Raw genomic sequence first — 27,361 nt, 5'->3', positions numbered from 1 at the left:
ACGTTTTTTCAAATGAAAGGAAGGAGTAGCATTGAAACTTAAAACGAACAGAGATTATTACGCATATGAGGGGTTCTAAAAATACTTTAGCGTAAAGAGCGAGGTATTTAGCAGGAGATATATATCTCGCTCTTTATGCTAAAGTATTTTTAGTAATTTCAACTATTTATTCTACGGCCTTTCTGATTCAGGGGTCATTTTTAAAGAATTGGGACAAAACTTACGATTTAGTGTAAAGATCGAGGTATTAACGAGGGTACAAACCCCCTCGTATACATAATAAAAATATAAGATTATGAAAGTTTGTTACGTAAGTTAATTCTTAAGTTACGTATATTTTTTACTAATAAAAACGTTCGTTAAAAATTAAAAATTCTAGTTGCCTTTTTAAGTAACCGAAAAATTGGATGGCAACTATGCCTCCTTCTCCACCCCTTATTTCTCAAAACCGTCTGATCAAAACTAAGAGAAAGCCATTTAGTCAAAAAAAGAATTAATATACAAATTTTATTTTAATAATTTATGTGCGGAGAGCCAAAAACAAACATGCATTAATTCAAAAACGTTCAGAAATTAAATAAAAAAAAAACTAATTTTTTTAGCTGAAAGTAGGAGCGACATTAAATCTTAAAACGAACAGAAATTACTCGGTATATGAAATGGGTTTTCCCCTCCGCAATCCCTCGCTCTTTACGCTAAAGTCTGACTCTTTGCCACAATTCTACTTTTTAAAACAATTAAAAGCTTTAGCGTAAAGAGCGAGGGATTGCGGGGGGAAACCCATTTCATATACCGAGTAATTTCTGTTCGTTTTAAGTTTTAATGTCGCTCCTTACTTTCAGCTAAAAAAATTAGTTTTTTTTATTTAATAAATATAAAGGGAGTACTTTCTAAGAGATTACTCAATTCGGTAAGAGAACTTGCTCGATAAAAGCAACTCAAGATGCTCCAACCTTTTTCATAGGAGCACATTTTTGCTATGAACTAATTTTACTGAAAGTCCAAATATGTGGCTCAAAGTCAATATTTATGATGATAAGACAGTGTGCTGGATTAAACACTGTTGAAAACACTGTTTAAACATTTGCACGAAAAAAATAATCCAAATATAGGATTAAAAACTATTTATACAGTAATCCATGTAGGCTACCTCTTCTGTCTTTTTATTTTCATATTTATAATTATTTATTGAATGAAAAATATTGACGATAATCATCTTTCTATAAGACTTTTAAAAACATTCAAAAACAGAAACTTTATTTTTCACTTTCCAATATATTAGTTATTTATAAAAATTAAGATTTGCTGTGTAGTATTCAATCTTCAGTAATTTTTATGAGATATTATAGTACCCTTATGCCTTTCAACTTCGATTTAATTTTGAATATACATACGGAATTGTTTTTAATCCGCTGAAAACCCTGTCCCTTCAGTCAATGTGACAGAGGCAAATTCTTTAATTAAGTTTTATGTCATTTCCTTAGCAAACAAGTAGTTGAATAGTACATTCGAAAATGTGAATAGCCAATCTCTTTTCAAACAGTTCGTGGTAACGAACTGTAGTAAGGAGCGACCCGGCTCAATAGTAACCAAAACTCTAAAAAATGGAATTTTTATACCAATAGTTACATCAAAAGAATCGCATTTTAATGCTGATTTTAAATATATAAGTTTCATCAAGATTAGTCTTACCCGTCAGAGAGCCTGAGAAGATTTGCCTCATTTTAGAAAATAGGGGGAAATACCCCCTAAAAGTGATACTATCTTAACGAAAATCACACCATCAGATTCAGCGTATCAGAGAACCTTACTGTAGAAGTTTCAAGCCCCTATCTACAAAAATGTGGAATTTAGCATTTTTTGCCTGAAGACAAATCACGGATGCGTGTTTATTTGTTTTTTGTTTTTTTTGTTTTGTTTTTTTTTTCCCAGGGGTGATCGTATCGACTCAGTGGTCCTAGAATGTCGCAAAAGGGCTCATTCTAAAGGAAATTAAAAGCTCTAGTGCCCTTTTTAAGTGACCAAAAAATTGGAGGGCACCTAGGCCCCCTCCCACGCTCATTTTGTCCCCAAAGTCATCGGATCAAAATTCAGAGATAGCCATTTTATTCATCATAGTCGAATAACCTAATAACTATGTCTTTGGGGACGACTTACTCCCCCGCAGTCGCCGTGGGAGGGGCTGCAAGTTACAAACTTTGACCTGTGTTTACATATAGTAATGGTTACTGCGAAGTGTACAGACGTTTTCAGGGGGATTTTTTCGGTTTGGGGGGAGAGTTGAATGGGGGTTACGTGGGAGGATCTTTCAATGGAGGAACGTTTTATTGGGGAACAGACTTTCAATGGAGGGGGCGCAGGATTGTCTAGCATTATTTAAAAAAACAATGAAAAAAAAAATATGAAAATTTTTTTCTACTAAAAGTGAGGAGCAGCATTAAAACTTAAAACGAACAGAAATTATTACGCATATGAGGGGTTTACCTCCTCGTAATACCTCGCTTTTTACGCTAAAGTATTTTTAGTAATTTCAACTATTTATTCTACGGTCTTTGTGATTCAGGGGTCATTCTTAAGGGATTGGGACAAAATTTAAGCTTTAGTGTAAGAGCAAGGTATCGAAGAGGGGTGAGCCCCCTCATATACGCAATAAAAACATACGAATCTAGAAGTTCGCTACGTAAGTTAATTCGTAAGTTACGTATATTTTTTACTTATGAAAACGTTCGTAAAAAATTAAAAGTTATAGTTGTCTTTTTAAGCAATCAAAAAATTGGAGGGCAACTAGACCTCCTCTCTCGCTCCTTTTTTTCAAAATCTTCCGATTAAAACTATGAAAAAGCCATTTAGCCCCAAAAAAATTAATATGCGAATTTTGTTTTAATTATTTATGCGTGGAGAGCCAAGATAAAAAAAATGCATTAATTAAAAAACGTCCAGAAATTAAACAAAAAAAAAACAAGTTTTTTAAATGAAAGTAAGGAGCGACATTAAAACTTAAAACGAACAAAAATTACTTCGTATATGAAAGGGGTTGCTTCCTCATCAACGTCCCGCTCTTTACGCTAAAGTTTTTTGCTGTTTTAAAAAGTAGAGTTGAGAGAAAGAGCCAAACTTGTTTTTTTTTTGTTTAATCAAAGAAAGATTGAACAGACTGTATTATTTACTTTTGTAGATTTTTTAAAATCGTTTTATCTCATTTTATTTTCTCTTTCTTTTTTTGCTTTTTTTGTGTTGCAAATACAGAATGCCGAGATAGCCTCCAGTACTATTGCTACAGGCATCCTGTTATTTGTAAAAACTTGTATTATATACTAATTAGGTGGCTGTCGATGTGAGCGTAGCCTCCTGTCGGCCCTCTGGGCTTTTTTTTCTCTTTTAAAGTAAAAAAGAATTTAATCAATAATATTTTATGTTAATATTTCTTGTTTCTTTCATGTTCTGCTCGCATATAGTCGCATTTAAAATTTTAATAATCTATTATTTTCTATCTTTGAGGAATGATCGAAGTTTATCTCTACCAGTATCTTCACTGCCCTCTAGTCCATGTGGTAACAGTCTTTCTGTCCCTAGTCCCTTAGTTGGAGTCCGCTCATCTAGTCCTAAAGATGCTGATAAGACACACCAGTCGCTGCAGATTTCTCCTTGTAAGAAAGCCTATTTTAAATTCTTTATCAAATTCTTTGTATAATCCTTTTATTTGTTTTTACTTGTATTTTTTAGTTCTCCCCATATTTCGGTTTGCTTTGTAATATTTGGTTTACTGTTTTAGTCGTAATTTTTTCCAGGTACTAAATAAACATATGTGATATAGGCAGAACAATAAGCCTCTTTTCTTTACTCTGAGTCGAAAATTGAACCCATACATAAACTAAATCTTCTGTTTGTTTGTTTGTTTTTTTTTATTTTGAATTTTCAAAATAGAGAATCCGGAACGACAGAGTTGCCTAAAATGTTGCAGTAAGCACCTAGAGTGATTTGTTTAAAATTAGGTCGTCCACGCAGTGGAGCGATGGCAATGACACTGAGGGACCCTCGAGTGTAGCGATGGCAGGAGCACCTTTATAATATATATATATATATATATATATATATATATATATATATATATATATATATATATATATATATATATATATATATATATATATATATATATATATATATATATATATATACATATATATATATATTATATTGCCACAATGCTAGGTAATGTCCAGTTAGGGGACAGGGTAAGGGAAATTATGTCTGGAACATATTGAAAAAAGAAGATAATTTGACATATTCTGATGGTTTATTCTTCAACAAATGTCAATTCTTCCTATGAAAATCTATATCCGTTGATTAAACGAGCGGACACTATTTTCCGGATATTGGCTGATTTTTGGTCTGTTTTAAGAATTTCTTCTCCATGTACAGTTGTAAACGTTGTTTTATTTTCTTCTTTTTTTATATATTCGAAAAAAAATGCCAAAACTTATCTGAAATTTTTAGTAAATGGTGGGAGGGAAGAGAATCCTTAATATGTTGAGGTTTGGATAAAGGGCATGGCCCTAGGTCTCTCTTTTTTTCTTTTATCTCTTTCTCTCTCTCTCTCTCTCTCTCTCTCTCTCTCCCTGTCTCTCTCTCCCCCCTGTCTCTCTCCTCCCTCTCTCTCTCTCTCTCTCTCTCTCTCTCTCTCTCTCTCTCTCTCTCTCTCTCTCTCTCTCTCTCTCTCTCTCTCTCTCTCTCTCTCTCTCTCTCTCTCTCTCTCTCTCTCTCTCTCTCTCTCCCTCTCTCTTTCTCATTTCCAAACTGAATAATTGTGCCGTTGCTACCCTTTCCTGTTCCGTTGCTGCTAAATTTCATTTGAATGAAAGAAAACAAAAATTCCATAATAGCACCCTTTTGACAAGCATTTTACGAACATTTTCTTACTATTTCTTTCTGATACGCCTCCCTGAGAAGTAAAAGTCCAACTAATGCCTTGAAATTTTACCCTAATTTCTTTGCTTATGACTTTTATTTTGTTTTGCAATAAAGCCTATTCTGAAGCTGGCGAAAAGGAATTCAACGCCGTCCCTCTGGAGCAAGAAGATTCAAGTCGATCAGACTTTTTTGGTAAGATTGTGTTAATGACGGTGTTGGTCGAGCACGGTGCTATGATTTTTGTCCTTAGTTTAGTTTGTTCACATGTTTTTTTTTGTATCTAAGCTTTCTAAAAGGGGAAGATAGTTTCCTATAATGAAGTAAACTTTGTGTAACAGTCTCATAAAAAAACAAAAAAAGCAATTATTTCAGAAACATTTTGACGTTGCAACACTGTACGGAATCTGCTGTATATCCTTTAAATAATTTAAAAGTCTGTTCGAAGACTAGAATACTTCAAAGACTTTAGTACACTCTTTAGTTAAATTTAAGATACCTAAATGATTAAACATCCTTGATTAAATATTGTAAGCGAAGGGCAAGAGAAAGTTACTAGTAAGTGTACTATAGCGTCCCCCTAAGAATAGCGATACGGTGCAGAGATGATGGAAATGATGAAAGGTGTGTGCAATCAGACTTTTGCGACCTGATTTTTTTTATAAAGTTATATCATAGACAAAATTAGTCGAGCACAGTATTATGATTTTGTCCCTAGTTTGATACTACCCTATCAGATTTCATTTGTCGGTAAGACAAGATTGAGACGTCTGAGATAATTTATATTTCCCATGGGTAGAATATTTGAAAATGCTTCCTATCCTTGAAAATTAAAGTCTAAATTTAATCAGTGGATGGCGAAACGATTTAAAATACAACGGTATTGCTGACTATATACTGTTATTGGGGTATTACTGACTATATACTGTTTCAGTCAAAAGGGGATGCGATATGGTAGCATCGAAGGTAAGAAGAATTGGTCTTCTAGTCATAGAATAAAGAAGAGACCCATGGAGAAACAGTTGAAATAGTTATTTTGTGTTTGTAGTAATCTAGGCTCGCTTATTATTGAATCAGAAGTGTTCTCGGCCATTTGCTGTTGCCTTGAAAACTATTACATTTGTTTTCATTTGAATTGAAAAAAACTGATGGATGGCGTTGTGGTATTTGTTTTTCTCTGCAGACAGGAATAAATTAATACATATTACTTTATTCCATCGTTGTAGAGTAAAGTCATAGTGCAATAAAGTAGCTTGCATCAATTTATTTATGCATTCACCGTTGAGCAGAATGCTTGCCACAACTCCGTTCACCATTTCTTATATATATATATATATATATATATATATATATATATATATATATATATATATATATATATATATATAATATATATATATTATATATATATATATATATATATATATATGTATGTATGTATTCAAATAAAATATGTAATACCTTTCGACGCATCAGAAATCGATTAAGTAGAACTAATTACCGTTGGTGGAATATATAGCCAAAAAGGGTGAAATATATTACCTTCGACCAATTCTGTCTTTTAGGGGCTGGACCGACGTAATGACTCTAAGCAAAACGCAAGAAGTTTTTATGAATAAGAGTGTATTCTATAACGTCTTGTAGCCTAAGCAATTTTCTAAGTGATTCTTATTTGTCCTGTTTTCTACGCTGGCTTTTCTGGCTTTTTTTCCGAAAAGAAAGGAAACGAAAAAAGAAGTGGTGTTCATGCACATACCCTCTCAAAGCTCTAAGCGAAATCTTTACATCTTTCTAGTCCTTTTATAGGGGAGATTTAAAAATGGTGAAGCTCTGGAAAGAGACCTTCCTTTAGCTCATAATAATTTTCTGTTTTAAGGTGGTGTTTAAGCCAGATACTAGGTTTGGTTAACTTTACAAGTTCTCTGCAAGTAAAATTGCCTGGCATTGCAAATGTTACGTGTAGACGAACAATTGTTCCGCTGAAAGTAGGTGGTAATGGGTGATGGTTACTCATATTCAGTCATTATTGGTGTTTTGTTAGACTCTTAACCGTATATGTAAATATCCTGTTTTTCTCGTAATTTTTTTCATGCTCGTACTATAAAAAAAAGATTGCTGATCCATTTTAATACTTGCATCTTAGAAACAAAGGAAGAAAATGTGAAATGTGTTTAAAACATAGAAAATGAATGGTTACCTTTTGGTGGAAACCTTAAAAAGAAACAGAAATTAGAGGAAGTGAATAAATATGAAATTTAAGAAATCTTGTGTGGCTTCTTAAAAACAGTAATCAGGATCTATACATAGTCTTTGGCCCTCTGAATGTTCGGCCCTTTTTGTAGTTCCCGGTCTGCAAGTGTGCTTAGACTAATGAGTTTTAGACTAACCTTTGTAGTTTATTTATAGCTTTTGCTTTATGTTGTGAAATATAGTCAAATTTAACTTATTCTTTATAAGGAAAGCTTGACCTGCACCTAGTCGAGAGTATTTGTTGCTAGTTAGTTTTAGTTTTGCTTTATATTATTGCTTCTTAACTAGTGGTTTTTATTCTGCTTTGCATTTTTAAATACTTTCTTCGCAAAATATTGTTTCCAAAAGGAGAAACCATTTGAAGTTGAAGTTGAAATGAAAGAAGTGAAACTGTGGAGAGAAAAAAAATTACTACTAATACTATCAATAACATCTCACCGCTGCACTAAGCCCCTTAGGCCAACACAGCTACACACACTCCTTCTCCATCCCTATCTATTCAAAGCCTCCTTTTTACACCCTCCGATGAAGTTCCCATTTCCTTTATTTCTTCCTTTATGACATCCTCCCAACCCAACCGCGCACGACCTGCTTTCCGTTTAACCCTAGACGGTTGACCAAAAAGGATGATCTTCGGCAATCTGCCATCCTTCATCCGCAGAACGTGCCCTAGCCATCTCAACCTTTCTCTCATAATAGCCCTAGAAAGTGGGATTGAACCACACTTTTCGCACAGCCTACTGTTTGAAATACGGTCAGTCATCCGGGTCCCCAGAACAATCCGTAAGCAATATCTCTGGAGAGAATTGTCACCTCGAAGCATATTTTTCAATGTTTCGTGACGAAATCTTCGATATTTCAGAAATTAAAGACAAGGATCTTGAATTCTAGCAAAGACATAGGATCTTTGCTATCGCGGAAATGTACTGCTTTGCACTTCTCTACGTTTCCAGCTTCGTCTCTTGAAATAAAGTTTGTAGCCTTATAAACTAAGGCACTAAAACATCTAAGCTAAATCTATGCCTGTAAAGTCAAAGATTTAAATAAATTTTATATCCCTTTTTTGTTGCTAGGTAACGTGAAGCTAGTCTCTGCAATTATATATGCAACAGGCGAGAATTTACAACAAACGACGGATCACACTTTACGAAAAATATCTGGTGGGTTTATCTAAGGAAGAAATAAATTATAGTTACCTTTTGCTTATTCTAAGAAAAAGAAATAATGGGATTAAAAACATGTCTGGAGCCAGTACCTTATAACATCTATCAAGGTTATGTTTTACCGGCAGACTCATTGACCTTCTGGAATCTTTGTTTTACTTAGCAGCATAGATAATTGGTTGGGCGTGTATAGCACGTGTAAGACGTTAAATCTCGTAGAAATAAGAGTGGACATCAAATTTCTCAGAAATAACAATGGTTTCATAGTGATGTGCTCATATACAAAAATGGTTGTCTTTTGCGTTCCCTGTCAAACTTTACCTTATCTTTTCTTTTTTTTTGTAAGTTTATGTGTTATGGTGGTTCAACGGCTATGCTGAAATATTTAAATTAAGCCGATGAAAAACGTTTCCGTTAAAAAAGGGAACTCATTTTCGATCTGGACTTCTAAAATACTTACCTTATCTTAGATCCTCCTTTGCCTCTAGTGAGGCTCAGGGCATCCACGAGAAGCCGCCAGTCATTCAGCATGTGCGCCACAGCAAGGACATCTTCCTACGCCAGTTGAAGGGAAGCATCTATGTTTCGCAGGTCCGTCTGATAGGTGCGTATCAGCGTATTGCGTGGCCTGCCTCTTCTTCTTCTTCCTTCTGGTTGGCTCTGGAACGTCGCTGATCTGGGATTCCTCCATACCAAGTGCATGCACTAGATATTTCCGAACGACGTATTCTAATAGCATCTGTCACTATTTGGGTTGTCCGGTCATCCGTCTCGCCTTCTCATTAGATTTTTTTGTGACCGATGAATGTTTAGCATTCTCCGGGGACATGTTTTTCCAAAAGCTAGAATTAGCCTCTCTTGTGTGTTGTTCAGATGCCAGGTTTCAGAAGCATATAACAGGACGGGGATGACGTTACTATTGAATACACGAAGTTTGAGTAGGAGGGAGAAATTTTGCGACCTCCTTACCGGTTTCAGTCTATTGAATGTACCGGAAGCCTGCCCGATGGGGCATGATATATCTTTCCCAGCTGATCCCGTATTTATCACTATGCTCCTGAGGTATTTAAATTGCGGAACCTGCTCAATGTCCTGGTTATCGCATCTCAAGTGTAAAGGTGAATCCGTTTATGCGATACTTTTTGTTTTATCAGCGTTGATTCTTAGTCCCATAAGTCGACCTGTGGCTCGTACAGCTTCTAGTAATTCTTGTAGTTTTTTTTTACAGGACTTAATGAGCGTGATATCGTCGGCAAAGTCTAAATCATCAATTTGGTGTTCTACGTCTAATGTTATGCTTCTGGTGCCAGTGTTACGAAGCAGACGGTCAATGGCTAGGGCAAACAGGAAAAGTGTAATGAAACAGACTTGTTTAACAACGGAAAGGACATGAAAGTATCTTATCCTTTCTTCTGTCCTTTTAGAACCCCATTCAGAATCTTCATATAGAGCCATTATGAGGACTAACAACTTCTCGGGGATCCCATAAAATGTTACTAGTTTCCATAGAGTCTTGCGATGCAGTGAGTCACCGGCCTTTTCAAAGTCTATAAATGCCATGTACAATTTGCTTCACTACTCTCATCCATCATCAATCAACACCCTTAGGGTGAAGATTAAATCGGTACTTGAACGTCCTTGTCTAAAGTCATGTTGCTCTTCTCTTAAGTGCTTGTCGAGTGGACTCTGTATTCTGAGGAGGATTATTAGTGCATGAAGTTTACCAGGTATGAATGAAGTTTACCAGGGTGAAGACTAATGCCTCTAATTCCTAGGTAGTGTCTTATCGCCTTTTTTGTGTGCAGCGCCTACAATCTGTTGGTACTTTTTGTGTCATCCAAATTTTTTTGGAACAAGGACAACCAGATAGATATGCATGAAGTGATTGATGCTTTTATCAACTCCGCCGTGATACGGTCTTTGCGTGGTGCCTTGCCGTTTTTTAATTTGTTTGCGGCTTTTAGTAATACGTCAAGAGTCGGGAGTTCTGTATTGATGTCAAGCATAGAGAAGCAATAGAGAGTGCGTCTAGTAGCTCATCAGGCGGTGGTCTCTTCAAAAGCTTTTCAAAATGGTTGGCCCGTTTCATCAATTGCCGATCGCTCGGTTATGAGAACGCCAACAGAATTTCTTACAGGTCCATCTTGAATCACTTTCTTGCCTATTATTTCATTCGTCAGTTTATAAAGGATCCTAGAATCTCGTCTCTTCGCTGCATCTTCAGCTAGTATTACCTTTTGCTCAATGTAGTTTCTTTTATCTGTCCGTGCACTTTTCTTGATTTCTTTGTTGATCCTCTTATAATCGCTTTGCTTGTGTATTTGTACACTTGGGTACATGGGCACCCTGGAGTTAGCTTTTTATCTTTTTCCTTTCAGCGATCAGGTCCCATGTCTTTTGAGATAGCCATTCATCTTTCAGTTTCGGACGGTACCCAATTATTGATTCCGCCACTTCTTGATAGCATGATTTCATATTCTCCCATATTATCTCACAATCTGTATCTTCAAACATTGATTTCAAACATTGGATAATTTGATACTGAATAATTTGTTCATTTCTTTGTCTTTTAGCTTTGCTGATGCGAAAAGTGGTTTTGAGGTAGTGGGCACCTTCCTAGATGCGTCTTTAATTTCAAGAGAATGGTGGCTGTCGTTAAATTGTGATCAGATCCTACATATGCTCCTCTATAAGCTCTGATATCCTGCAGACTTGAGTGCCACTTCCTATTAATGAGAAAATGGTCGATTTGGTTTCTTATTCGACCGTCAAGTGAAGTCCAGGAGTATTTATGTATGTCTGGACGAGGAAAAAGACTTCCCCCTGTCACCAGATTATGTAAAAGGGCAAAATAAATCAGTAATTCCCCATTGTCGTTTTGTTCTCCAGTACAATCCTTTCCGAGGACTTCCGGACAGAAAGTGTAATCATTTCCAATTTCCAATTTTTGCTGTTAAGATCACCCAAGAGGCATAGTACATCATGTCTCGGTATGTCTTTAAAACTGTCTTTAAAAAATATCTTTAAAAACATGGTATATCCTCTAAAATACTGGGTTCCCAATATAACCACCTGCATATGTAGCTGCAAAAGGTCTTTTCAGACTCCAAAATATTTATTGCAATGCTGATGAACATGTAGAATCCATATTGACGTAATGGGAGGAGGGTGACCTAAGCGTAATAGGGGATAGTTTTTACCCTTTAAAACATGTTGGGGGGTTAACCCGTCTCCGAAGAACCTTACATGTATGGTTCGCGCAAATTCAGTAAGCTTAAGTGTAGTTTTACGTCAAAAAGTTAAATGTATGATCTTGGAAATTTAAATATGAAAAATTGTTCGGTTCAACACTAAAAGAGGAAAAGAAAATTGTTTTATATTGTTGCATGGGCTACTGATTGAATGGTTTATTTTGTCTATTATTTTGTAAACTGACAAAAAAAAAGAACAAAAGGGGGAAAAGTAAAGCTGAAAAGATGAGTATGGTATCTGTTTCAAATCTGAAAAACTGAGCTCATTTTTTTCCAAAAAAAAAAAACTTAATTCAGACGAAGTTAGCAAATGAATTAGTGTTTGAAAACAAGAACGCTTCTCCCTTCCGATTCAAGTAAAATTTAGAGTTAATGTTGTGTTTAGTGTTTTGTTTGTGTTTATTTTGAAGCTGTTCGGTCAAGTTCAGCGAAACATTTAAATGAGTTTTTTTTTTTTTTTTAATAGCTTTATTGTAGGAATTCATGTCGAGAGTTGATAGACGGTTGGCTTTTACTTTAAATATTTTTCTATTACTGAAATATCTAGTATTATAATTAAATATGTGTTAAGGGTGACGAAATTGTCGGTGTCAGATTGTCACTACAGAATTTTTAACTGACCAGAACCTCTCCAAGCTATGATCTCTTTCTTTTAATTTTTTCTAATGAATGTATTATGACTTTATTGTATTTTTCGCTTTATCTGTTAATTGTTTTGTTAATGTTGACATACATCATTACTGTTGATATTAATATTTATTTTTTATCTTTATTCGTTATTATCACGTATTTGTTGATAGCAAATAAAAAAAAAAATCCTATCCTGAACCACTCTAACAGAAATATGAATGGGTGGACATGTTTCATTTATTCATTATTTCTTTTATAGATAGCAGTCAATCCACTAGTCAGAATCGTCGTGAGAGTGTTAGCTCATGTGATTTTAATCTTGTTCAGCTGACTGGTGAGCAGGACTCCCGTGTATTGACCTTAGCTGAACAAATAATTGCTGCTATTCCCGATAGGATTAAGGTTTGTCGTCTCCCCCCTTATTTATAATCTAACTAGATTATTTACGTAGTTTATTTTTCTGATCAGTTCAAAATATTAGTAAATTAGACAAAAATAACTAAATTGTCTTCTAGCATGTTAGTGTTCGGCTAGTGATGCCGTGATAGTCTTTTTAAAATTAGATTTATAACTAAATAGGCAAGAACTTAAAGGACTTAGTCTCATCTTTTCTTACTCCAAAGGATTTGGCGATTGATGGAGATTTATTTTATGATAATAAGTTTTATTGGTTTCCGAAAATCGTTTGATGTCAGGAAAGACGGAATTTAGTCCAGATTGACCAATGAATAACTATGAGCAGAGGATAGTATAGACCGTTAGTCTAGCGTGTGGAGCAAGTGCTCAGGAGCTAAAAATATAAAAGTTAAAGAAGTAAAGTTCATCGAGTAGATCTCTTAACTAATGGCATCTCGTTACAATAATCCTGAACTCATATTGCTGTATTTGTATCCAAAAATCACTGTTTTTGTACGTGTTTATTAAACTGCACCATTTCTTGTTGCAAGTTTGCTCATCATGGTGGTTCAGCGGCTGTGCAGAAATTTTGTTTGAGTCGTTTTGTGCCAAAAATAAATGCAGCTCTGTGAACCTGCTTATTATTTTAGCCTACTTATGACATGTATACGTATTTGTTTTATACATGTTATAAAACGAAAAGCATAATGAAGGATACATAAAAGGGGAATAAAGAGAAGGAAGGTAAAAAAAAATAAAGAAACAAAAGAAAAATTAGCACGTCTGCTCAGTTTCGGAAAACAAACACCCTAGCAGGGAAAAATCATTACTTTCATATTTTGCTACCTTTATCCTAATAATTTGAAGTAAGAAATAAATGTTTTCGATGATTGTTTGAGTGGTATTTTGTTTCGGCCAAAAGCTGTGAAAAGTCTTTCAAGTTATATCAATAGGTTTTCTTCATGCTTAGAATCTTTTGAAGTTCTGGAGTATATAAGCTACTACTGTTTTTGTAGAAATGGACATCAGTTGCATCGATATGATTTAAATATGGGGATAAAATTCTACTGATTTTAAAGCTCTTTCCAGTTATTAGCCTGGAAATTCACACCTATTAGATTGGCTCTCCTAAATTTTTTGCCCCTTTCCTCTGTTGATTCTTAAAAATACCTTTATTTTCATTCAAAAATACCTAGATGCTGAAAGATACAATTGTTTTCATTAAAGAATATTTTTGATGGGGATATTCTCATTAAAACGACTGAGGGAAAATTCAAATTTACTTCTCTAGACTTTAAAGAAATTGTCCCTTCCCTCTTCCCACCTGTAATATAGTGATTGATAACGCCCCTGGCTGCTGTGTAGTAATGTTACCTGGTACTCCGTTATCTACTTTCCACATTTTGCTTCTTTTTTTGTCTGTGGGTATGATTTGCTCTTTTGGCATTTAGAAAATGAATCTAACGATGTTCAGATAAAAATTACTTTCAAACCGACTCAGCCTCTACAAAACAATCAAAGGGGATAAGGTCGTAATAAATTAGTGCAAGTCTTGAACAAAATAAGTGTATAGTTATTTGCTCGTATAGAAGAATATCCCGTAAAAAAATGTATGTAATAATAGCAAAATAATGATATTACGTTATGGGCAAGGGCTCATGCAATGGATACCGCTAACCTTTGTGGGTCTTGTCACTTTGGACAGATACAATTTAATATAAGTGTTTCATTTTGGACTTGTAATATGTATATTTAGAATGTCTATGCTACAATTATAAACGTTTTACATTCCTGTGCTTTTGATGAATCATATTTTCAATAAAGGAAAAAAAATAATCAGTTTGATCAAACTATAAGTAGTTACAGTTTTTTCTCCAAAAGGAAACATCGTGCTTTGGTTTTAAAATCCCATTTTTTTTTTTTTTTCTTTCTTCTGCTTTCATAGAAAATCAGTGAAATTTAATTGTAACCAACTTTAAAACACTAGTTACTTATTTTTTTTTATTATACTAACCTTTGACGCTGTTAGGATTTAAAACCTAGATGAATCCTGCTCTCAACTGAATAATGCCATTCAGGCTCTTAAACAAATGACTTTTTAGACAAAGCAGGGGGATCTCACACTCGGATTCAGTCTGCATAGATAATATAGTTAATGTTTCTATGAATTAACATGAGCGACTACATTTTTTATGTGTTTTTGGGAATAAATTTTGTTAGACAGTCTGTTACATATTGGAATGCTCCAATGTTCAAAACTTGTGCATAGGAGGATGCTCTTATCATTACAAAAATAAAAGCTTGCCTCAAAATTATTTATTACTTAGATGGAGATGGATGACATGTCTAATGACTCGGGTTATGGTTTATCAGTTGAAAATCCAATGTCAAATAGTAATGAAGGATGCAGTACTCGAAGTGAATCAACCATCGAATCTATGAACGATTCAGCATTGTTTGACCCATTGGATTACACATTTGAGTTCAGTGATCACTCTTACAGGTATGTCTCAATTGACTCAGTTTACTCAATGTGTCTAAAAAAGTCAGCTTAAGTGGCTTTGAAAGGCTCTGTGCCTCAGTATATCAAGTCAATCTTTTGTTATAAAAGATTCTTGGAAGCCTTTATTCATTAAATTTTGTAAAAACAACTGCCATATGTTTGAGTTTTGCGATGTATTTTTCGGCTTCGATGGTGAGTTTTTACGGTTTTAAGTTTAAATTCTTAATTTTTTAGCAAATATATTTTGCTTGTGGTTCAAGCCAAGGGACGGTAAGTTTCCTATATAGTGCTTTTAGACAGGGTGGTCCCAATAGTGTACTTCTTGTTTTGGTCTGACTATTTTTAGGAAGTATGGACTATTGTAGTTTCTACTAAGGGACGTGACTGTCTCTTACTAGCTACCTCTGCAACCCAAATTCTATGGAATTTTACTCACTTTAATGCTGGATTATCCTTTTTCTTTATTCTAAAATTTTTAAAGTTTATTTCCTTGTTGAATTTGAATTCTTATACATTGTTTGAGTGTCCTGAAGAACACGGTTTTAGTTTGTGTCTTTTTTTTTTCTTTTTTTTTAAGGAGCATACTTGGTTTCTTTTATTGGAGATTAAAATGGCTCAGTTCAGATTTATTTTTACTTGGATTGCTGTGAGTCAGTGCAACGGTTTCAGACTTGACAATTTCGTTTAAGTTCTTGTCAAATATTTGCCGGGAGGAATAACGTATGTGCAACTATTCATTGTAAAGGAAAACAAAATTAAAAAGAACAAAAACTAAATGTATTATACAAAAATATCGGAATATTTATTAAAGTTCCAGAAATTTTGGTACCTATCAATAGATCATTGGGCCCTTTCCGTTGGATACGTGTCTGATTAGGAAAAATGATTATAACTAGTGTAAATCTGTATATTTGCTTCAGTTCTTTTAACGAGGAACATTTATCAAAAGCAACCGAAAGATTCTATGAGGAAATGAAGAGGAGGGAGAAAACTCCCTCCACTTTTCCTTTAGAGAAGGGAGAAAGTATCTCCAAGTACCAGATTGCCTAGATTATGAAAACTCTTTCAATTTTTAAATATGGGTGGTTAAGCTTAAAGTATTGAATTCTGAAGGATAGAGAAAATGTCAAATCAATAAGGTCACTTAGGAAGGTAACTAAAATAAAAGATGGGAGGGGATTCTACATGTAAGATGCAGATTTAACTCCCTTAACCCATTTGAAAGAGTAAGTAACTCGTCTAAGAAAATAATAGTTGCTTGGAGCTCGTATGTCATTTATTTCGAAGCTTTTAACTAATTTGGTTTAAATTTCTAGTTCCCAAGTTAAAGGGAAAATGAACGGCTACAATACTTATTATAAGAGTCAAAGTTAAAGTGGGCTAATAAGCTATTGAAAGGTTGTTGAAGAAAACATTAATTAACTTATGAACTTGGAGATATTTTAAAGGAGTTAAATACAAATCTAACACAAAAGTACAGCCAAAAATTAATATTATTTCACTCTAATCTGTATGAATTTTTAAACTGTTGTTTTTGCTTTCTTAAATATCGATTTTAAATAAACTGTTGTTCTGTTCTTCAATAACTAAATATGATTTCTTTTTTTCTAAGAAGAAAAAAATAGGCTTGAAAACCAAGAATAAGCTATAAAAATTTTATAGCTTACATAGTAAATTGCCAACTTTATACGTTTCCTGATGTTGTGCTTACTTTAGGTACTGTGATCCAGGGACTCCAAACTCCAGCTTATCACCGGGAAGCTCCAGCTGTTTACAATCTCCGTGCTCATACTCCATGGGTAGTCCATCCCCTCCACCAACGACTGCTGATTTCACTGAGTTCTTTCAAGCGTCCAATTCAATCTTTATTAATGATTTTTCAAACCTCACCTTATCAGGTAGAATAATTAAAATTTTGTATACTATTGACTTAAACCCTGTTTTATCTTTGACATAAAAATTGGTGTATCCTGGTGTATAGATTATCATAGGTGCCTTCAAAATTTGGTCAAGGACAAAACATGAAATATGTTGGGTTATCGTTACTTCAGTAAGAAAAAAAACAGTAATTACAGGAACATGCAATTTAAAGGACACATCTTTTTGAGCTTTTTTCTAAGAACAGTGTAATATATTAGGATTTAACAAATACGAAGCTTTATTGTATCATGTAGGACACTTCTTTGCTGCAGCCATTTCATTTAGAGTGGGAAAAAGCTTCAACTATATCCCTCTCCCCCTTTGATACTCCCTTTCAATAATTAAAATGTACAAAAACTAAAAATGAAACTAAATTGTAGAACATTAAAAAACTTCTGTAGTAGATTGAATATGTAGTTCAGTTGTTTTTTGTTGTTTTTTTTTTTTTTAATTTTTATCCAATCTCTTTCTGAATTTTGTATTTTTATGACTAAAATATACTTTCGCTTCAAATTTTTTCACTTCATATTGTTTTCAACGATTTCTTCTTCTTTTTTATCACGAACATTAAGCATGCGCTCACGAAGAAAGGAATTATTTTATCAGTTATTTATGTTTAATCAGTGAGATTGGAGGTATCCTATCTACGTTGGGTTTTTTAATATTTGGTACCCCCGTGAATCGTTGCTAATTTGGGCTTAGTAGATTTTATTCTGAGCATTTATAGGGAAAATATATCAAAAAAAATTTGTTAACTCTTTTCTTCAGTTGCGAATACCGGGTCTAAATACCTGGCTAATAGACGAGTACCAACGAATACCGGGTTAATAGTTTATTTTTTAATTATTGTCATTTTTTAACTGCTCCCTCTATTTTATTTGAATGAAAATAAAATTTCTAAATTTACAAAGTGACTATGATCGTTAGATTATTTATTTGAAATGTTGCGCCTCTAAAATTTCTGCGATCGGGGTAAGTCTCCCCTCTACCATCCCCCCTCCCTTAAAGTCACCTCTGGTTAGGATGTAATCTTTCTGTATTGGACCGTTTTGGCGGTTTATTTCAGCTTCTAATTAAAAACTTCGGGTCAAATGCGGTTCTTTCAATTGAAATGCTTGTGCATTAATCCAAAGTTGAACTACTTTGACTGTTGTCTAGCAAAATCTATGCTTTTCTACTGATACTGTGCGAAACTCAGGAAATGTCATTTAAGTTATATGAGCCAGAATGCACTCCCAGGCATTATCGATGTAGATTGCAGATCGATGTTAGCACATTATAGACTCCATTGTCGATTTATCACCTAAAGGACATATCAGGTATTTAACATTTTCAAATGCCGAAGTTAATTACTAAAAATTTTGTAAGCTGTTCTCAAAGGGAGGATCGGCAGAATAATTTAGATCAGGAAGATCGAAGTCTGAATAAATCTGCATTACCTTGATGACGGAATGCAGCTCAACAGACGATTTTTGCCAATATTTTCGAAATTTTTAAATATGAGAAGGAGCCTGTAGGTGTAATAGTGACGATATTGGCAAAGCATGTATTTATACTTTACCTCTTAAAACCTGCTTAAAACCTTTAAAAATAGCACATCTATCTCTATCGGTGAGAATCAATGTGTTTAAAATAATTAGGTTAGTTATACAGAAGGATAGCCAAGATTAAGACAATGTCATAAGTTGTAAGACGGATTGTTGGAATTTTCAAAATAGTTCACCAGCACCCCTACTCCTTTATATTTGCATCGCTTAGAGATCTAGTGCGTTTCTAAAATTAATTTTTAGAAAAATAAAATCCTCTTCCTCCTAAGAAAAATCTTGATAATCCTTAGCTTTTTGAAGTGACAATAATTATAACAGTCTATCTATGGAATTAATCTAATTGTTACAATTCGCCAATAACAATTTGTGCATTACCTTATGTTTTAGATCGAGAGCAGAAGGAACTGTATGAAGCAGCCAAAATGATACAGAAGGCATACCGGTCCTACAAGGGCAGAAAGAAGGCTGAAGAGCAGGATCGTGAAAAACAAGCTGCTAGTCTTATACAGAACTATTATAGGCGTTATAAACAGGTAAGTTAGGTTTATCCTCCTATGATATTGAATTGATTCCAAAATATTCTAACATTGAATTTCAATATGAATGGTCCACTGTAATCAAACCAAACTGAGTTTGGGCAAGTAACAAAGGCTACATGCAGATATCAAAATCTGCCGTACTTTATATATATAAAAACAAGTTGTTTGTCTGTCTGTCGACTGACGTCATTATAATGATTGAGCTGTATGTCGTCATGAAGTTAGTCATCATATACCAATTCAAAAACGAATGTATTCAAGCCGAAGTAGCTGAGTTGGTAAAGCGTTATGTTCCAGGTTCTAGGTCCGAGAGGTACCAGGTTCGAACCTTGGCTTTAGCATTAATACAAAAGAAGAAAAAAAACTAAAAAAGGTAAAAACTACAAAAAAACTAAAAAGAAAAAACTAAAAAAGCTAAAAAACTAAAAAAAACTAAAAAAAAAGGTAAAAAACTAAAAACTAAAAAAGAAAAAAACTATAAAAAAAAATAAAAAAAGGTAAAAACTACAAAAAAACTAAAAACTAATAAAAAAACTAGAAAACTAAAAACTGAAAAAGAAAATAAAAACTAAAAAAAGGAAAAAAAATGAAAAATAAAGGAGAAAAAGAAAACTAAAAACCGGGACACAGGGAATATAAATGACGACCGGGACACTCATATATATATATTTATATATATATATATATATATATATATATATATATATATATATATATATATATATATATATATATATATATATAGAATATATATATATATATATATATATATATATATATATATATATATATATATATATTAGCTTGACAAAACATTCCATGGGTGTTATTATTTAACTTGGGGTGGGGAGAGTCCTGTTTCCTTTCCGCACCAATGAGTATGGGTTTGCAAGCGTTTGGTGTCTCTTGGCTTTTTTGAAGCTTCTTATTTGTGTTTTTTTTTTTAAGAAACTGAGTATGGCGCTTTGTGCCACACTAATTTTGCCAACGAAAGCCATTTGGCCTTATTATTACACTAAAAAAAAAATCCAAGAGATGCCAAGCACTAGATAGCCTTGGTGGTTTTGTCGACATTAGCGTCATTTTCTTTCTTGTGAGTCACCCATGTTTTATGGTCCAACCTAGAAAAAGGTTCATCTTAAAAGATAGAAAAAGAAACAATAAATTTGTACTCACATTTTAAGCCAAGCTCTCTAGCTAATAAGCTCCCACCACCAACTACCTTTTGAATCTCTCTTTTATTTGTGTTCTATTTCCTATGATTAAGTCTCCTCTTATTTAACAAGAATTACCAAGTAGTTCTGCAATACAGAGAAAAGAAGCAATCTCAGAACAAATTTTGTTCATAGGGTTAACATAACGCGGTTTTACACAGTTAACAAAACAGTTTTACGTGGTTTGACACAGTTTACACAACGCAGTTCTATGGTTAATTAGTTGTGCTAACTATCAATGAAGTATCAGAATCTGGTTATTTGGGTTAAAGTGAAAATGCACAGCTCCTGTGGAAATGATAACACTAAATGAATACATTCAGCTTACTATCTCTTAAGTGTAGGTATCGGCTAAGTCTATAGATTGGTTAACGCTAATATGTTCTATTCCTTTAAGGTTGTGATTTGCTCTGTAATTTTTATTGATTTGAAATCATATTTTTTACCACCATCTGAATCTCGTTGAGATCCTCGTTGGAAATATCAAATTATTCACGATTCTCTCATTTTTCCATTGAATTATTCTATTTAGCCTTTTCCTTGGAATCTCTCTATTGATGAAAAACAGAAGATATCAAAGATATTAACCTTACCAAAAGAGTAGTTTGAAGTGGCCTTCGAACTGGAAGAGTAGTTTGAACTCTAATGTTTCAAATAAAATTAAAGTACCAAGTGAAGTAAACACCTATAAATATATATAAGAAAAAGAAAAATTGCGAAAATGGGGAAATCTGTTTGTAACGAAAGATAATCATATGCGGTTGTGTAGATTTTGGTAGCAGCTGTTGCCAAATTAACGAAAGAATAGAAAAAGAGCCGTTTGTGAAACATTAGTAAAATTGAGCTAAAAAATGTCACAAAAAACGACTTAAGGAGACTTAGTTGTCCTTAGGAATCAAAAGATTGTTAGTTAAGACAATTGTTTGATAATTGGTTTTGCTTATTTATTTCCATGGTTCAACGCGGCAACACTGAAGAAAAGATCATGCTGCCATGAAAACTTTCTAGTTTTGAAACATCCAAAATTAAAATCAGACAGGCAGGTCAGATAGGCCAGGGGCAAAAGTCACTTAAATTTTTGGCCTCTGGTACTTAAAGCTTGATCTTGCACCTCCGTAACATTATCTAGCCCCGTACGAAATAGAAAACGTTTGCTAGGTGCAATGGTGTATCATTAAGAGACATAAGTTACACTTTGAATTTAGAATAATTTTAATTTAAATGTTTAAAGTTGCAATTCGATCGAAAATTATTTTCCCTGAGAATAAACTCCTTTTACTTGAGGTGATGTCCTATGCATAGCTCTTGAAGTCACGTGCCACTATAACTCTTAGTGTATTGTTTTAGTATGTTAAAAAAGGAAAGAAAAGACAAAAAAAAGAAAGAAAGAAAAACAACTGCAGATTAATTAATAGGTTAATTGGTCTTATGTTAATTTCGAATAGTTAGTGTCTATTTTGCAGAACACGTGGAATATGTTTTTATAAAAAAAAGAATCGGCTGTCTTTTTTTCTTTCTTTTTTTTATCTACCAAAAATAAAACCTATTCCTTTGCTTTTATAAAAGGTTCTAACTGAAGAAAGAACGTAGGTGTGCGCAAGAGCGATAAACTAGAGCGTAAATATAGAATGAACAATGCAAGAAATCATGAACAAACTTCTGATGGTATTTAAAATAAAACAGGAAAACCTCGTAGAAAGCGTTTTCAATAAATGGCTGAAATAACTCATTTCTTATGTAATCACATGCTTAAAAGTGGTTTTATAGACTTTGTAAGGTATGCAATACAAAGAGGCAAGTGATTGAATCGTTAATAGGCATCATTGTGTATACACGCTTATTTTGGCTGGGATAATCTAAAAGGCTCTAAGTGAAACGTTTGCGAAGGCCTTATGGGGCTCAAGACGAAAACAATGTTTTTTAATGCGATGTTCAATATTTTACGATTTTACAAAAACACTTTTTTCAAATTAAAGTAGTTTTTTAGAAATAAGGTGTTTGGAAATAAAGTTATGCATTTGGTATCAAAGATGCTAATTTGCGAATTTACGATATGCAAATGTACGATTTTACCCTCTTTTAAAAAGCGATAACAATTGAATAAATTTTAACCAACAAAAACCAATTAAAAATAAAAGTTTAGCCTAAAATACCCTACAATTTTGAATGTAATCCACAGTTGCTTGATTCATCTTCCTGGCAGCCTAATTGTGTCGTAATATTCACTCGTGACCACATAACAGTAATTTTTTATTGTATTTGGGCATATATTTGGCAGATTATTTAGGAATGAGACCATTGGTGTTCTTCTTCCTTTTTCTATTTTCTACCCTGATTCAAATTCACTATTGAGTTGAGACTGTACAAGCTTTCAATAATTCTACTGTTTTAATTGGATTTAAATTTTGTATACTGTAAAAGTGTAATAATTTCTTCAAAGTATTAAAGGCTATATTCTTTATATTTCGTAAATTTCTGGTGGAAAATTAGTATTTTAAGCAGCAACAAAAAAAGTAAAAGATAGGAAAATAAATAATTTTAATACTAATAATACTCGTTACAACACATAACAGTCATTTTTTATTATATTTTGGCATCCTATATCCCTAAAACACGTACGTAATATGAACAACTCCTCTAGTACGGCATTATATTTTGGGCATCCTATAACCCTAAAACAAGTACGTAATATGAACAACTCTTCTAGTACGGCATTATATTTTGGGCATCCTATATCCCTAAAGCACGTATGGAAAATTAGTATTTTAAGCAGCAACAAAAAAAGTAAAAGATAGGAAAATAAATAATTTTAATGCTAATCATACTCGTTACCACACATAACAGTCATTTTTTATTATATTTTGGCATCCTATATCCCTAAAACACGTACGTAATATGAACAACTCCTCTAGTACGGCATTATATTTTGGGCATCCTATAACCCTAAAACAAGTACGTAATATGAACAACTCTTCTAGTACGGCATTATATTTTGGGCATCCTATATCCCTAAAGCACGTATGTAATATGAACAACTCTTCTAGTACGGCATTATATTTTGGCCTATACCCCTAAAGCACGTACGTAATATGAACAACTCTTCTAGTACGGCATTATATTTTGGCCTATACCCCTAAAGCACGTATGTAATATGAACAACTCTTCTAGTACGGCATTATATTGTGGCCTATATCCCTAAAACACGTACGTAATATGAATAACTCTTCTAGTACGTTTATGCTAAACAAATGAACAGAGCCGCAGCGGTGATACAAAATCAGTTTCGATCCTATTATGAAACTAAACGCTTTAAGAAGCAAGAAGGAGAACTGTGTCTTCCCCCGCCATCACATCCCTATTACAGACAGTGCAGAGATGTGTCTATCAATGGGAGGCAGAGTCGTGAAGGAACACCAAGCTCGGGGCTAAAGTAAGTTAATCTATTTGAATATAATTCCAGACTATCTTTGCCAAACTTTTATCTGTATTACTTTTATTGTAAATATAAACTAGGCATAAGTAAAGAGTGACCATAGAAAGTGGAACTAATCAGCGAGTTTTAAAACAATATCCAAGTACCTACATTTGAGGATACAATAAAGAATGATATGGCTTTTATGTATTTTTTTTTCATCAAAGAATCTGTATATTATGCAAATTTCAAATGAATCGATTTTTTTTTTAATTTGAACAGCAGCGTTTTTTACGCGCTTTTTAGCGTTTAAATTTTTTTATGTTTACACTTTTTTTACGCTTATCTAGAGATATGAGAATTAAAGAAGAAACGGTTTAATTTCAATCAGGCATTGACAAATGTACTAAAAACAACAACAAAACATTAATTAATAATAAAATTTTTTGAATAATTCGAATATTTTGTCTTTTGTTCTTTTCTTTCTCTCTCTCTCGTGCTGTATTTTGTCTTTTTCTATAAATGATTTGACTTTTTTCTATCCTTTTTTCTTTCGTTGATAAAAGCTCCCGGATGTTGGGTCGAAATATTTGGAGATTTTTGATTAATATTTTGTCGTTGTTTTTTGTTTTAGAACGTTTTAGTACGTTTGTCACTGCTTCATTTAAATTAAAGCCGCTTTTCTCTCTTAAAGTCTCGTAAAAGGAAAAGCAGTGTGGTCTACGAAATTGGCTATGTAAAGTTACGAACATTTACATTATGAAAGTTGAAACGCCCCAAAAGTAATATCTGGATGAAAATTGTACCATACGTCACAAAATATCTAATAACTCTTGAGTACTTGCTGAAGACCCTAATCTAGCAAAAAAAAAATATCTTCTTTGAGAAGGAAGGCAACGTTAAGAATGTGTTTTTCATTTTTTAAGGTGTGATCGCAGTGAAACAGTGATTTTAGCGAAATGACGAATGGCTCTTTTGAAGAAGAAAAGTGAATTCTATGGCTTTTATTAAGCAGCAGATGAGATCGCTCAATAACTGTGTATCCAGTTAGCTCTGTGCAGCCAAAAGTATCACGTGGGAAAATTGTGATCAGATAAAAATAGCAAAAGACTTATTTGAAGAGAAAATGCGTATTGTATAGTCCCTTTTAAATATCAAAATTAACTTGAATCCACCCAAAAGATTATCTGTTGAAAATCATGAATGATTTTAAAACCGTCTAAATGTATGCCACGGATATACTGGCAGACCGTGACATTTTGTTTTTAACATATTACTTGTCTATATGAAATGAATCACTTTTATAGATATTAAATAAATAAATAAAAAATTTTACTGAAAGTAAGGAGTGATATTAAAACTTAAAACGAACAGAAATTACTCCGTGTATGAAAGGGGCTGTTCCCTCCTCAACGTCCCGCTCTTTACGCTAAAGTTTGACTCTTTCTCTCAGTTCTACTTTATAAAACAGTATGTGTACAAATAAAACAGTAAACATTAAAATAAAACACGAAATCAAGTGGAGAGGAAAATATCTTTTGGACTAAGATAATGCTGATTATTTGAGTATCCTAGATGAAAGTTTGAGCAAAATGAATAAACTTTTAGTTTTTTGCGAGTTCAGGATGCTAGAATAGGTTCGAAAATTAATGTTGAGAAGACTAAGTCGCTAAGGCTTGGAATTAGTGAAGATGTAAAGGTGACGCTGGGTAACGAAAAGATTGATCAGGGCAGCTTCACTTACCTTGGTAGTATTATTGGTAAAGACCGTGGGAACAGTGAAGATGTTTAAAGTAGAATAACCAAGGCTCAGGGTGTTTTCGCAGTTAAAAAAACAGTTTTGAGGAATGAGAGATAAGTCTGCAAACCAAGATTAGAATATTGGAAGCTATAGTGATGACAGTGGCCAAAAATGGCTCTGAAGCATGGGCGCTCCGGAAGCGGATGAACATTTACTAAATGTTTCCAAGAGAAATTGCCTACGAATTTTTCTGAGTACCCGGCTGACCGACCGCATTTCAAACATTACCGCTCTACGAATTGTGTGGTTCAATCCCGCTTTCTAGGGCTATAATAGTAGAAAGGTTGAGATGGTTAGGGCACGTCCTGAAAATGAAGGATGACAGATTGCCAAAGATTGTCATTTTTGCCTACAGTCTAGGGCCAAACGGAATCTGGTCGTCTGCGGTTGGGATAGGGGATGTCTTAAAGAAAGTTTTAAAGGAAATGGGAACTTCCTATGCGGGTATAAAAAGGGAGGTTTTGAATAGATTGAGATAGAGGAGCATGCTTAGCTGTGTTGGCCTCAGGCGGCTTGGTACTGTGGTTAGTTATTTGTAGTAGTAGTAGTAATAGTAGTAACGTTCCACATGAAATAAAAAAAATAAAAAAGGTATTCCGTATTTTGAAGGGTTGTCATTCCTTAAATAATTTCTGAGATCACAGTGGCTAATCATGACAAAACGAAAAAAACAGTAAAGAAGAGTAGCAAATATAATGCGAGCGAGTTAGAAACATAGACTATAATGCAAATATTTTGGTCTAGACCTCCGATTGATCGTCCTCTCTGCACGATAACAAAATAAAAATTACTTTTAAAAATCCAATTATAATATAAAAGATCAAACCTTAAGACAAATATAAGTTCTTGTGTTTCATTTTTCACAAATAAAGGCAACAGTAGATGTGTATTTTGGGGTATGATATCTTGAAAATGTCAAAAAATAGGCTTTAATCACTGAACCCTATACAAAGAAAACTCACATATGAAAAAACTGGATGTTAGTCCAGGAGTGGGAAAAAAATCCTTTTCTAATGTATATTTTTTAAATTCTTCTTTCTTTTATCCAGCAATATTTGGTCCTCCTTTCCTCGTTTCCTCTTCTTTTTCGTTTCCTTGATGATGGGTTAGTGATACTTCAGTTGATTGATAGAATCAAACCGGTTATTGTTTTCTTTTCGTACTCCTGAAAATAAAATAAAAACCAATTCTGTTTCTTTCTTCTTTTTTTTATATCTAAGACTCCCTGCTTATTTGTAATCTAATTCATCCCTATTTCACTATTATTTTCTTCACTTTACTACCTATCTATCTTAGCTCTTGCTCGACATTCCAGAGCTTTCCACTTTTCTAATTCCTTACATACATAATTTTTTCTCTTCTAGTTCATTTTATCTACCTTTATCATATAAACATTTTTTTTTTACAATTTCCCTATTCATACGATTCTCCGTCCATTAATTTTACCATACAACAGTTTCAAAAGTTCTCATCCTAGCTACCCACGGCGGCAAGGGGTTGCTCCCATTCATTAGGCCTATAACATATGACATTAAGATACAAATTTACAATGCATATAAATTCTTATACTTTAAAATACTTTCACTTTTCTTAAAACAGTTTAAAATATTTTTCTCTACATTTACATAAATAAAAAAATTAATAAACATACCATCATTTTTCTTTAATACATTACATTTCAACACATTCTACTCTCGCTGGGCCTTGTGTTGTTGGGTAGCTACAGCAATCCTCAAAAGAATTTCACAAAAATCAAATATTTCACATCCAGGCGAATCGTATCCCCCTCAACATATAAAATAAATTCCACTAACTTTTAAATAAATT

The 27,361-nt window shown here is 33.5% G+C and overlaps 1 protein-coding gene across 5 annotated transcripts in view; it reads left to right on the top strand.

Annotated features, from left to right (window-relative positions):
• The window catches only part of LOC136027371 (calmodulin-binding transcription activator 1-like), a 286,895-nt gene that overhangs the window by 239,635 nt on the left and 19,899 nt on the right, over positions 1–27,361 (top strand). For 3 of the 5 annotated variants that reach the window (XM_065704554.1, XM_065704552.1, XM_065704555.1), the window contains exons 14-20: positions 3,499–3,647; positions 5,026–5,103; positions 12,462–12,604; positions 14,926–15,101; positions 16,818–16,999; positions 18,956–19,101; positions 23,552–23,751. In XM_065704554.1, coding sequence (XP_065560626.1) covers positions 3,499–3,647; positions 5,026–5,103; positions 12,462–12,604; positions 14,926–15,101; positions 16,818–16,999; positions 18,956–19,101; positions 23,552–23,751 — 1,074 coding nt within the window. The remainder of the gene's footprint in view (positions 1–3,498; positions 3,648–5,025; positions 5,104–12,461; positions 12,605–14,925; positions 15,102–16,817; positions 17,000–18,955; positions 19,102–23,551; positions 23,752–27,361) is intronic. The other 2 variants (XM_065704557.1, XM_065704556.1) reach the window with 1 other exon arrangement.

The sequence above is a fragment of the Artemia franciscana genome, chromosome 5 (assembly GCF_032884065.1).
Source record: "Artemia franciscana chromosome 5, ASM3288406v1, whole genome shotgun sequence".
In the NCBI taxonomy this organism is placed as follows: domain Eukaryota; kingdom Metazoa; phylum Arthropoda; class Branchiopoda; order Anostraca; family Artemiidae; genus Artemia; species Artemia franciscana.
This window is presented reverse-complemented; position numbering and strand designations above follow the sequence as displayed.